A 14,214-nucleotide genomic window follows, 5' to 3' on the forward strand; every position below is an offset into this window, starting at 1 on the left:
AAAAAAGGCAGTTCAGCTGCTTACACTTCAGATGCCTGAAGTATAAGATAGGAAAAGCAAACTCCTAGAACACACAGATAAGAATGCAGGTAAATAAAGTGGAAGTTAGGTCCCTGCTCTGGTCCAGAGCTCTGCAAGACAGCAAGTACAGAGCCAAAGTAGAGAGCAGTGGGGAATAACATCAAGTCAGACACAGGACATGGGGACAGAAAAACTCAGACAAGGGAGCCTGGTCAGTACCCGAGGCAGATGACCAAGTTGGACATAAACATTTCAAGACTGCATCAAACTTGAAGAAAAACTTCATGGTGGTTAGCAAGCAGAGAGAAAGGGGGTGGCCAGAATCCTAACAGTTCCCTCCAAGACAGCCCATAGGGATCAAGGTTTCTTTTAACCATGGCCCCCATCCCACCCACTGAACCCCATTCAAAAGGGGCCAGCACTCTGCAGTAATGCCACAGGTTTGCGCTCTATCAAGCTTTTAAGAAGCAAGCCTCCGAGGACAGTTCTGATGCAAACCAAAGCACTCTGGAAGACACAGCTTGCTGACAGCTCTGTTCATGGGTAAGGCAGCGTTCTGAAGCAGACACTGCACTAGCTGCAGACACTGACCATGGCCTTCTAAGCAGAGGCTGAGTTGAGACAAACACAGCACCTTCCGAGCAGCCAGCAGGATAAGCTGCCTGAAAGCCCTAAAGCACTGGAAACGATTACTGACAGAAGATAGTTTGACCACTTCAAATCTCACAGACACATCACCTTATAAAGAAGCTTATACTTCTTTAAGGATTGTTCTAGAAGACAATGGGCAAGTTTCCCGCTTCTTAAAACAAACTCGGGTACACACATTACAAACAGCAGGAGACCACAGGCTCCACAGAGCCACTACCATGGAGCATCTTCCTGGAACATTTCAAACCGTTCCATAGCAACCCTCCCAGGTCTATGGAGTACCGAGCACTAGTCTCATCAGAGTTTCATCAGAGTGCTAGCGGAACATGAGAAGTAACAGGTGAGGCTAGCTATAGTCACTCAAGCCCCCGTCCATCTCTGCTTCTTAGGAGGATGTTCGCTCACTCCACTGATGTCAGAATAAATGGCGTGGGTGAAAGCTGGAGAACACAGACCATAAAAATGACCTTAACTTTACCATCTATCTGCCAAAGCTCTGCAAAGTCCTTCTAGGCAGCTCATTCCAACACATACTTTTGCATAAACACACCTCATACTATGCTCTCCTGCTGCTCAGGACCTACAAAACTATTAGCCCAAGACCCAAAAGTCCCACCACCTTGAGTCACATAGATGCCTTGATGTCACAGATAGCAGATCTATGTTCCTGCTATGTTTTAGATTACACTATAGAAGCCTGTGAAGTCTAAGTACGCCATGACTAGTATCAACTTAGGCAGTCCCCAGAGAGTCCCAGAGTTGAACAATGCACATGAGATATACCACTATTTTTACAGACAAAGAATGGAGGAGGGGTGTCCCCTAGTTCTCTCAGGTGCAAAAGAGCTGAACTCTTGAGATTAGTTACACAGTAAATTAGGGAACGCTCCGGTCTGCATCTATTCCATGAAGTTCTAACAGTAAATTACTGACAAGAAGAAAGGTACACTTTAACTAAAGAATGTCCAGAGCCTGCAACCAACAGTGCTGGGCTTTCCCAAACAAATGGTGGGAAAGGATGGATCATCTAGAAAACTGAATTCAGCAGGAACGATTACAGAGGGCAATCACACGCAGACGCGCTCGCTCTGCAGAGCCTGGGGCTGACCTCAGCTTCTTAACACTGTTATTGGAAGAAAACACCCCTTCCCACGCATCTCATTCAAAAATGAAAACATAAAACACATTTTAAAGATTCTTAGACGTTTTATGTGTGCTTGAGTGTATGCATGTGTGCTACATGTATGCAGACACTCATAAAGGCCAGCCGAGTACACCGGATCAGCTGGAGCTGGAGGTAGAGGCTTTTGTGAGCCACCTGATAAAGGTGCGGGCGACTGAATCTAGTTCCTTGGAAAAGCGGTTAAAGTGCCCTTAACTGCTGAGCCATCTTCAGCCCCATATTTCATTTTAATAACAGCAATGCAGGGGGAGGAGGGGCATATACTTAGAGGCAGAGGGTGGGAGGAGGGATTGGGGGTTTTGGGGGAGGGGAGAAACCAGAAAAGTTTTAGCATTTAAAATGTAATGATTTTATTCATCATAATTTCATTCATTGTTCATTATAAGATTATATTCAATAAAAAATAAAAATAAAAACAATGAATTCACAAAAAAAAAAAAAAACAGCAATGCAGTGTATTTCTAGGAAAAATCTTTCCTCCTCTCAAATAATTTACGCAAACTTCAGATTCCTGTTTACCTCCAAAATACCTGCCTGGTAAGACTGTTGCCAAATCAAACACCTAATGCACCACTATCATATATAAACTGCCTTTTTAGACTTCAAGCACTAGTAGTTTCAGTAACAACAATGTCTACTACATTCATGTCTCCAGACACCATACGTAGGTGTACATACACACACACACACACACACACACACACACACACACACACACACGCGCGCGCGCGCACGCACATTTAACGATTCAGAAGAAAATTTATACAACATACCTGGGACTGAACAAGGTAAAAAGGGGCAGCTATGGTGTGACACAAAATGGTCCTACACTGAAGGAAGAAGTTCTTTGTTTCAAGGTCAGTGAAGTAAGTTTGCTGGGCAGGCTTGCTGAAGATAGAGGCTGGGGCTGGCAAGCTCAGAGCAAGCCAGCGTCAGCTAAAGAAAAGTTAGAGAAGACGTGCTCACACAGCAAATTAGGCAGGAGCAACTACATCTGCAGTTCCATAAACAGTCCCCACAACATCCAGTTTACACTTTGTATTTCATCAGTATCATCAGGTTAATACAGTGTTGGCTAAAACTGTCCACCTTGTCATTGTAACTACAAGTTCCAGATCAACAGGGGCTTCTTCTGATGTAGGAGCCACAGCAAATGACAGGTCTGAGAGTTCTGAGGACTCCTGATCTAAATAAGCACATTTTTAATATGACGTAATTCTTCATATTGTTGGGCTTGCAGAAGCAAGGAAAACCTCAGGCACACCTCCAATTCCAATCTCAGAGAGTGAGTAAACCATAAAAATAGACCAACACCCATGGCAGCTAATACTGATCCAAACTGGCAGGATCTAGAATCAACAAGAAGACACCCTCTGAGCCCATCTGCCAGGGAGTTTCTAGACTAGGTTAGTTGAAGAGGGAAGACCCTACGTGTTGGTGCACTTCTCCTTATGCTGGGCTTCTGGAGAACACAAAAGGAGAAAGCCACCTGGGCACCAGTGCCCATTCTTCTGCGGGTCCTGCTTGTAGACACAAGGTGACAGCAGCCTCGCTCCTGTGAGTGGCCCGGCTGCCGCTACACTATGATAAACGGATCCCTGATCAGACTATGCCTCCAAATAAGGCCTTCCATAAGTTACCTCCACCAGGCATTTATCAAGCGAGGAGTAAAGATCACTGCACCAAAGACACAAGAAACAAGTGGGTAAAGGAAGACAGCAACAGTCGCCCAGAATATTTCATAGCAGAAAACGCTGTCCAAAAACTAAATGGGTGAATTAAATAACAGCACACAGCTTCTTAAAACTACTCCACCAATAACTCTTTCATCCAAGAAACTCTTAACTTTGGACACACAGGTATAGAAAATGGATAGAAAAAAATTGGTAAATCTTAATTTAGAACACTTACTTGATATATAATTTTACCATTTATTAAAGATGAGGGCAAATTTTAGCACTATTTTATTAAAGAACAACACCTTAGTTGAATATTTGATACTGTAGGACAGAACAGCATCCTTAATGTTCATCAGAGTTAAGTGGTCATTTCGATTGCTTAACTTCACCTACATACATTGTACAAGTTGAGAGAAGACTGTCTAGAGCTATTTCAGGAAGTGTTGGAAGGTCTGTCCTAATCCTAAGCAAAATTTAATACTTTTATGAAACTCAAGTTAACAATTTAAACAATTTTAAAATCAAATATTCTAACTTATACACTCCAAGGACATACTAATTTAATATTTATATACTACAGAATAAAAATAGAAACATATAAAGTCTTTCTTTTCCATAATTAAACCATTATACTTTAACTTAAAGAACAGAAAACCTGCATGCATAATACAAACACTGTATGTCACTGCAATAATCCATAACATACAGGTCTCAGATCTGTGCCACAGTGTGTCGGGCAGCTAGCATTGTGTGTGGTAACAGCATTCGCGACAACGTGTCGCTGTTATATATCCAAAACAGGCTGTAGCTCCAGTGAGGTCACCCAGAGCAGCGCAGGTATGCATGGCCAGCAACACCCAGAGTTCATCATGCATTTATTTGCTTTTTATTCTTGCACATTCAGAAGCTTTTACTGTTCCCATTTTTTTCACCACGCCCCCACACTGAACTGGAATTATCAAAGTAAACTCAGTTCAAAAGAACTGTAAGCTAGGGTCAAGGAGAGACAAGGTTATCCCACAAAAAGAAAACTAACAGCAACAACAAGGGAAGTCGAAAAATGAAACACAATCAAGGAGAAGGAAATGAGAGGCTAATCAATAATGAGACACTAAGAAGACTCAACAGCCGCCTAGGTGGAATCCCAGGGGAGTAGAAGCGGCTGTGCTGGTGCACACAGGCACTGAGAAGGCTGGGGGCAAGAGGAAGTCAGTCTAAAGAGAGATGGGGCCAGACAGCGAGACTCAACAAAGGAAGGAGAATGGGTATGGGTATATAAAGAAGCAATATTTGAAGACAGAATAAAACAAGACACAATAATAAGATAAGACAATAATAGATAAGACACAAATCCACAGAAGCAGTGCAACATACCAAGTATGTTCGTAATAAGTGTCATACAACACAGTGTAGTAAAACTACAGAATGCCAAAGTAAAAACCAATCTCCAAGGCTAGACTGGTTTCCTATGATGAAACTCGGCCCCAATAGATACAGACAAGCTCTTCATGAATGATGAGAAAGCAGATGATGGAGTCATATCTTGGAAATGCAAGAAAACAACCCACTTAAAATAAAGAGAGGAAAAAGAAAAAGCCAATGAACTGGTTTTCTTTGAAATCACCACTACCATCCCAACGCCCATTCCCGAGGGCTCAGGGGCCATTACATGGCCAAAGACAGGGTGAAAAAAATGTTTAAGAAGTTTAGGAGGACCAGAGTGAACATGATAGGACATGATGCACTCAACTCAAGACCTACACAAGAACATGCCAACCAACCTTCTGGCATAGAGCACCCAGAGGTTCACCAGGCCTTTGCCTGGTTGAAGGCATAACAGTTGAAGAATAATGGACAGCTGATGATTTCAGCACATGGGACAGTCAGTGGGACTGTTTAAGGGTGTGGCTCCTGATAAGTCAATTCTGTATGCCTTGGTGGGTGGCCCTATCCTATTGAGTGTGAAATATGTAGGTAGGTGTGTGTGTGTATGTGTGTGTGTGTGTGTAAACTCAATGGGTTATTTAAAATAAAACAATAGAGGAATGGGTAAGAAAGTTGGGGATCAGGAGGAGTGATGGGGAAGTGAATATGTTCAAAAGACACTATGAAATTCTTAAAGAATTAATAAAATACTACACTAAAATATATGTTGTTAATAGCTAAGAATAATCTCCGATAACTATGACTTTTTATAAACCCAACGGTAACCACAAAGCAGAACATACAAAATTAGTATTAAGAAAAAGATACATGTCTAGTTTGCTTTCTGTTGCTGATAAAACACCATTACCAAAAGCAACTTGGAGGGCCCGGAGGACCTTGGGCAGGAACTGACCTGACAGCTTCCTGAAGACTAGCCTTCATTATACAAGGAGAGCCTCGAGAGCTTCCACAGGAAGGAAGCAACTTACAGTCCCACCCAGCCATGATTCCCAGGAACCACAACCATCAGCATGGCAGAAGAAGCCCATCTGGGTAGTAGCGGCATGCATTCCTTGGTGACAGCCAACAGCTCTCTAACTGGACTTAAAACCCGCTCAACAAGAAGAAACTCATGCTAACTACCCAGGGCTAGTGAAGTCAGAAGCTTGGAGGAGAATCTGCAACCTCCACTTTGCTAAGCCAGCATAATCCCTAACTACATTCTAAATATTTGACCTTATACACAAAGATAAGTGAAGTGCTCATCCTTCATCAAGGAAACTTCTCTTTGCAACAGCCAGATCAGTACAGAAAATAACCAACCAAAATGCAGAGTTGCAGACCCCAGTCCCAACTGATACATCTACAAAATAACTCTTAAACCTAAGGCTTGGTAATCGGGTGGGTGTGGGGGTGTTGTGAGAGCCAGAGACCGTGTCTTCTAGAAATGTCAGAAGCTACACCCATTAAGTCCTATCAACATGGCTGCCTAAGACAGGCAGCTGAACAAGAACAACGACCCTGCTCAGTACACATGGAAACATCAGCAGGCATCAACCTTACACAGAAAATTAAGCCACTAACTAAAGAGAGTTGAGAGAAATAGCCTTCCCTGGGGGTCTTAAGAGTTTCTACTGCTGCAATGAAAACACCATGACCAAAATACAAGGTAGTGAGGAAAGGGTTTATTTGGCTGACACTTCTAGATCAAAATCCATCATTGGAGGAAGTCAGGACAACTCAAGCAAGGATGGAACCGGGAGGCAGGAGCTGATGCAGAGTCCTCGGAGAGGTGCTGCTTCCTGGCTCACTCCGCCTACTTTCTTACAGAATTCAGGGCACCAGTTCAGGGATGGCACCAATCACAATTAGCAGAAACAAATAAAATAGAAACTGGGAGTGTGTGTGTGTGTGGGGGGGGGGGATGAGAGATTTTTAAAATCCATATCAACAAACCCTTAGTTGAGCAAACACAAAAAAAGTTTAAAAAAAAAACACAGAAATACAAAGCTCCTAAGACTTATGAACAGCTATACACTAATCAAGGGGATAACCTAAAAGAAAACCAATGTGAAGGCTCATACACAAGCAAGACTGAATGATATAAAGGAATAGAAAACCTAAACAAACCAGTAGTGAGTAAGGAGACTAAGCAATGAAATGTCCCCTGTGAAAGAAAGCAAAGACTGACAGCTTCACAACTCAGCTCTTCCAAACACAACCGGAGCACAACTAAAGAACGCTGTAACTCATGGTCCGAGGGAATATAGGTGCAACAATCCTCAATAAAATACTAGCATGCCCAATTCAGTGGAAAATAAAAAAGAAAACTAATCCGTCAACATAGAGTGATTCATGCTAAGATGCAAGGATGGTTGACCCCCCCAAACAGATACATCACATAAACAGAACAGAGATCAGAAGCTATATGATTATTTCGACAGATGCTGAAAAGCATTTGGTAAAGTGTCATTCCTTCAGGAAAAGACCCTCAGGGAGTAGTGGCCCAATAAAGGGTATTCATGACAAGAACATGGATAGCATCATGTTCAACAGGTAAAGTCATACACTCCTCCTCTAAAATCTGGAGCAAGACAGATATTCACTCTCAAACATCTTCTATTCAGCATACTGAATGTCCTAGACAAACAGAAGAAACAAAGACACTCAGATTGAAAAGAAATTCAGCTGTGTTAGCATACAATATCATTTCATACAGAAAACTCCAAAGATTCCACCAAAAAAATCCCTTTTGCATACAAAACCACATTTATACACTTAAGTTTCTATACACGTAAGTATCCAAAAAACCCAATATGTCATCACATTTGCAACAGCTATAGTAAAATAAGGTGAAAGGTTTAGGAATGAACTTAGCTCTGTCGGGGCAGGGGTTGTATGTAGCTCGCTGTTAGGGTACCTGCCTGTCATGCACAAGACTGTCTACCACGGATCCTAGCACCAGACACACACATAGAAGTATGAGACTGCAAAACACCGATGAAAGACACAAATAAATGTAAAGATATACCATGTTCATGGATTCAGATCAATAATACAGTAAAAATAACGGTAACACAAACTGTGATCAGAAAGTAAGTGGGAATCCCATCAAAACACCAATAACCTTCCTTATGAAATCAGGATACATTCTAAAACTCACACATAAAAAGAAAAGGTTCCCAAACAGCCAAAGTAATTGAGTTAGAAGAACAAACCTACAGTCTTCACACGGACTTCAAAATATGCTACAATGTTATCATAAATAGAGGTGCATGGCCTGGCATAAAACAGACTCACCTCACGGATTACTGACAGAAAGCCTAGAAACAAACCCGAGCATTTATAAACAAATGGTTTTTCAACAGACTTGCCAACAAGGGAGCCAAGGCCAAAGGACGGTTTCTTTAGTAAATGGTATAGAGAAAACTGGTGGTTATATGCAGAAGAAGAGAATCTGTAAAGGGGGGGTCTCTTTTTTCATATACAAATCACCAACTCATAAACCGGTATCTTCAAATGATAAAAGTACTAGAAAAAATCAAAACGGGAAGCACAAAGACACTGTTCTAGGAAATGACTGACTGAATGCAAAAACAGATAAAACAGGATTGCACAAAAATCACAAAACAGGCAGCCTCCCTCCAGAATGGAAGAAAATACTTGGAAACTTATATCTGATAAGTTAATAACGAAAATATATAAAGTATCCAACAACATGGCAGCAACAACAACAACAACAGGCTAAAGATCTAAATAAACACTTCTTAAAAGACACACAACTGGCTAACAGGTACATTCAAAATATTCAACATCAACAGTGAGGAAAAATGCACAGCGGAAACCCCAATCTGGACCAGCCAAATGACCCAGTGAGTAAATACACTGCCACACAAGCACAAGGACATGGGTTCGATTCCTGGAACCAAGAGGATCGATGCCACAAAGCTCTTCTCTGACCTCCATGCGCATATCCTCACACACAATCATCAATTCTTAAAAGCTACAACATAGTGTCCTCTGTTGGAATGACTTTATGAAAAACACAAAAGATAACCAATCCTAAGGGGACAGAGAAAAAAGGATCTCTGCACGGTGATGGTGGGGATCCGTAGAGCACACAAGCACTGTAGTCAAACTGCACACAGGGTCCTCAAGAAATGAGAAGGCGATCTTCCAGGTGACCCAAAGGATTGAAAGCCAGGACGCTGCAGAGGCATCATCTACACCCTGTGTTTGCTACAGCAGTGTTCACAACCACCCAGATATGGAGTGAACTTGAGCTCATCAAAGAAGGAATAGAGTATGGTATATGTACCCAGAAGACCATCCATTCCACCAGTAAAAAGAAGTTTCTGTCCTTTGTGACACTGAGAAAAATCGAAGTCTTTATGCTCAAATAAGTCAAGGACAGACAAGACAAGACAGACAGATGGACCGACCATGAACTTAGCTTGTAGTCATGTAAGAGATTGAAGGAGAATACAGTTTGAGGAAGAACAGGCTGGGAAAATGTTGGTACAGTAAAACAAAGGAGCACATTCAAGAGTCTACTGTACAGCAATGGTGACTGTGGAATGAGGGCATACTGTTACTTAAAATCTTCAACCTGTATGTTTTTTCATCACAAGAAGTAACTGTGAGACACGATGTCAACAAGCCACATTTAAGGGATTGCACAATGCACAGATGTACATAGACACATCAGGTGGTACGTGATAAGCATACTACATAACAGTTTTTCAAATGCAGACTTTTAAAACTTTAAAATGCAAAATGTGTGGTCTTTTTAAAGAACTATTTATTTCTATGTTGTGTGCATTGGTGTTTTGCCTTTGTGTATGTCTCTGTGAGGGTTTCAGATCCCCTGGACCTGATGTTACAGACAGCTGTGAACTGCCATGAGAATTGAACCCTGGTCCTCTGGATGCTGAACTATTGCTTCAGCCCTGATGTTTGGTCTTTTACAAGACCTGTATTCTTATTTATGATTAATAATAGGCTTTGGGCCAGCAAGATGGCTCATCGGCGAGCAAGCCTGAGTTCTACAACTGGAAGGAGAGAAGAGACTCCAAAATTGTTCTCCAATTTTTACACAGGCACTATAAGGTGTGACTAGATATGAGACGACACATACACACATAAATGAGTTCACTCAGCCCCAGCTGCTGGAGATACAGGGCCTATTCTACCGTTCAGCTAACAAGCTCTCTAAATTCTCTCTAAAGACTCATGTTCTACCCTTTTTCGGATTCTTCCCTTGTTTTTCATTCACAAAAAACGTAGTTCCAATAGTCACTCAGTCACACTGAGGATCTACTACTATATACTGGGTTCCAGGATAAGTGAGAAAGAAGGCTTAGCGATTGGTAGGACCACCCAGTGTGGCTCCTGAAAACCCGCCCTCCTATCAAGGCAGGTACTTAAGGGCAAGTCCTTTCATTCTTCTAGATCTGTAGAGGCTCTGGCCAAACAGAAAAAAACACAACAAAACTATTCTCCCTTGACCTGGCCTGTGAGGCACATGGTGTTCTGCCCTGTGGGACAGACCATAGAGTTCATCTACAGTTGGGTATCACTCCCACTGGACAAATAAAGCCTCTGTGCGCCAACGCTGTATCTTTTTAAACAAAAACATGACTGAGCGTTTTAGATTAGTTATAGAACAGGACTGAGCTAGTACCTCTGTCTACATGCTTGCTGTAGAGAGTGCTTTATGTGTTTCCTCATATAAAGCCCCCAGCTCTCTAAGGGAAGCACTGATCCCACCTCCACAGATGAGGAAATAATTTTCAAGGTTAATTTACTTAACATGACAACTGGACTTCAGTAACAAGTTATTTGACTCTACATCCAGACTCTCAGTCACTATGCAAAACTTCCAAACATCACTTTTCTCCCCCCAAACCTTTCTGTAAATGTACTTATTTTACATTTTGAGTGTTTGTGTGTGGGCTCCAAATGACATCTGTAGGAGTCAACTCTCTCCCTTCACCATGTAAGCGGACACTGACCAAACTCTGGTAGTGAGGTTTGGTGGGAAGAGCCTTCCTTCACCTGCTAACCCCTCTCCCTGGCCTGTTTGTTTGAGACACAGCTTCACATGCATCCCAGAATGGCCTGAAATTCCTGATCCTCCTGTCTCAGCCTCCTGAGTCCTGAGATATTACAGGTGTGTAACCTCATCATCAACTTTCCTGTTGTCATTTTGGCTGTTTCCAGACAGGTTTTTTTTTTCATAGTCTTGGCTATCCTGGAACTAGCTCTGTAGAGCATGTTGACCTCGAACTCACAGCTCTGCCTCCCAAGTGCTGTGCCACTACCCCTTCAACATCAACTTTTAATTGTAACACAGTCACGATGTTTCCAAGTAAAGAAGTTAGAAGGAAGCCTAAATGATACTAACCAGAACACACCTGCAATGGCTTTCATCACTTCCATCATATCTCCATGTTACCTTTTCCCTCAAAACAAACTAAGCAAAGACCCAGACTCAAACCTGCTATTGCCCAGGTGCACCACTTACTTGCACTGTAGTTCTCTGTTCCCCAAGAGCTGCTTCCCATCACATGCCTCTCCCTATGAGACCTCCATACCACAGGTATTCAAAATCACCCTGAATGAACGCAAACTCCGTATAAAACATTATTTATCTCTAAGTGACTTCTGTCAGGAACATGGTGAGTAGTAAACAGGAAGCTATAGAATTTGCAGAATAACTTTATTAACTCCTAACACAACAATGATCAGTGTGCATCATCTCCTTTACCCACGAAGGATACAACTTATGTATAATGTGCACCTCCCCCCCAAATACCAAATGGGGCCAATATTTAGAATCCCCCCAAAACCTCACCTGTGAACGCACAAGTGAACGCACATTTTGGCTTACCACCAAAGAATGATCTAATGTGAACAGTAAGTCCCCCCACCTTAATCACGCTCAGTACCACTCTGTACTTTCCAGGACTTGGTAAGACATCTTGCCTACATCCTAGCCTCTACTGTGCTGGTCCCCATCAAGACACTTCCATTCCTGGAAGCAAGCCTTCTTTGGAGAGGGGAACTTTCTCTTCATATTCCCCAGTGACCTAAGAGAGCATCTTGAATACAGTGGGGGCACTGCTAATGTGTAAAATGGTTGAAAAGGGGAGACAATTTTCAATGATAGGTACAGTATACTGAAGCACAAATAAAGGGCACTCAACACCCTTCCCTTTGGTCTACAGAAGGCTGCCTCCTTCAAAGGACTTTTGTAAACATGTGTTTTTGAAAAGCAACAAAAACAAATCAAAAAGTTGAGACAAGCCTCTCATTGTTGTCAACAAAGCTTCAGTCCACGCCGAAAGCAGTCACACACACACTGAAGGCGGTAGGAAGGATCACATAAGGCTGTAGTTACAGATACCCATTTCAATCCCTAAACAGCCAAGTTCCTAAAGGCATCATAAAGGTGAGTCTGGATAGAATCCGGAAAGTTTTAAGTCTCTTAAAAAGATGAATTTATAAATATGTGAAATCCACAACGTATTCCAAAGGCACAGCTTTTACCCTTCTGCACTCCCAGGAAGTCTACTTTGAAATACGTCAAGGAGTTATGTGGAGACATTCAGAATACGTCCACGATCCAGACCGATAACTCTCAAACTTAAAGCTGGCAGACCCATCACCCATAACTCATCGCCTCGACTCTTAGACCCCTTTTCCTACTCGCAAGGCTGCGACGACAGCGCATCGGCGTTTAAGTTCAATTTCCTGGCTCCGGCCACAATGCTAACCTAATTAAAGCATGTGGTCAGCGTTCAGTATTTTCGGTGCGAAATTTTGCATCTCTCTGGCTAGTACCCGAGTGGAGACAGCCGCACGGGCCCCCCGTGAGGCGACACCCTGTCCACCAGGCTCGACCAAACGGGCAGGAAAAGCACCCCCGCGCCGCCCACGGACCCTGCCGCGCTCAGGCACGGACTCCCCTCGCCAGCAGCACTTTGGGCTGAGTCTGAGCAAGTCGCTCGTGTCAGCGCCACTTCCCCCCCGGCCCGGCAACTCCGGCGCCCCCGCCCGTCGGCCCCTCCGGCCGCCGCTCGCTCCGGGGGCTGGCGCACGCTTCCCGTCCAGCAAACCGGGCACGGAGGCCCGCGGGCCGGGGGCGCCGCCGGGGGGAGGGGAGTACCTCGTACAGCTCCTCGGAGGCCATGGTGGGCGGCGCAGGGGCGCGGCGGGGTCGGGGCGCGGCACCCGGCGGCAGACACTTTGTTCCAGTTGGGTCCCTGCGTGGCCTGCGCTTCCTGCTCCGCGGCCGGCGCCGGGCGCAGTGCACGGACCAGCCTCTTGCTCCGGGCGGCCGGTGCGGGCCGGCGGCAGCGGGGTTGTGCGCAGGAGCAGCTGCGCAACGCGCCCTGGGCGCCCGCGCTCAGTGCCCGGCGGGCCGGCTAAGGCTCAGGCGCGGGTTCATCGCGCCCGCCAGGGGCTGGACGGGCTGGGGCGGGCGCGGCTACGGTGCGGGCTGTGCGGCGGGATCCGTGGCTCCCGGTCTCCGGTATAGTGCAAAAAGCTTCCTACTTGCGACCGAAAAACCTGCCCCGGCTACTGAGCATGCCCAGTGCTGCCGCCCGGCCCGGCGGAGCAGTGCTCCCGCGCTCCGGGTTTTCGGGCCGCCCTCGCGGGAGGGGTGGGAGGTGGCGGGGCGGGGCGGCCAAGGGGAGCAGGGACTCCGTTCCGGGCCTGGGCGCGGGCGGCGGGCTGCAGGGTGCAAGCCGGCAGGAAGGGGAGGAGTCGGTCGGGGTGGGCGGGGTCTCACATCGTGGTGGGCGGAGCCAGTTGACGTGGGCGGGGCTCCGAGTTGCCCAAGTCCTGCTCCCCGGGGTCCATGTCGCCACGGCACCTCCCACCGGCCCTGCCTGGACGTGGGAGCTAGTTTTGCCCAGCAGAGGGCGGGACCGGGCGGTGCTTGAGAGTCGCGGAGAACTGTGACTGTGCCCGCCGGGGCAGGTAACCCGACCCAAAGTTGAGTAAAGGACCTGGCGGGCTCGCGTCCGAAATCGCGACCCGACGGCAGCAGCAGTTCTGTTAGCGCCTGTGACCGGGACAGCGCAGCAGATGCCTCCTTGCTCCCGCAGCGGGCGCCGGCTGGGGACAGCGCCAGCCATCTAGGGGCCAGCAGCGTGGCCAGGTGGAGTCTCCCGCCCTGCCACGTGCCCGCCGCCCCGGCGGCAGCAGCCAAGACCCGGAGCCGGGACCGCGCGCCCCGCCGCGTGT

The 14,214-nt window shown here is 45.5% G+C and overlaps 1 protein-coding gene across 3 annotated transcripts in view; it reads right to left on the minus strand.

Annotated features, from left to right (window-relative positions):
* Cdyl (chromodomain Y like) overlaps positions 1 to 13,629 on the minus strand; it is a 136,865-nt gene extending 123,236 nt beyond the window's left edge. Inside the window, exon 1 of one of the 3 annotated variants that reach the window (XM_052156707.1) lies at positions 13,130 to 13,629. In XM_052156707.1, coding sequence (XP_052012667.1) covers positions 13,130 to 13,153 — 24 coding nt within the window. In that variant the 5' untranslated portion in view covers positions 13,154 to 13,629. The remainder of the gene's footprint in view (positions 1 to 13,129) is intronic. The other 2 variants (XM_052156708.1, XM_052156709.1) reach the window with 2 other exon arrangements.
* Between the last annotated feature and the right edge of the window lie 585 nt (positions 13,630 to 14,214).

This window comes from Apodemus sylvaticus, chromosome 14 (assembly GCF_947179515.1).
Source record: "Apodemus sylvaticus chromosome 14, mApoSyl1.1, whole genome shotgun sequence".
Classification (NCBI taxonomy): domain Eukaryota; kingdom Metazoa; phylum Chordata; class Mammalia; order Rodentia; family Muridae; genus Apodemus; species Apodemus sylvaticus.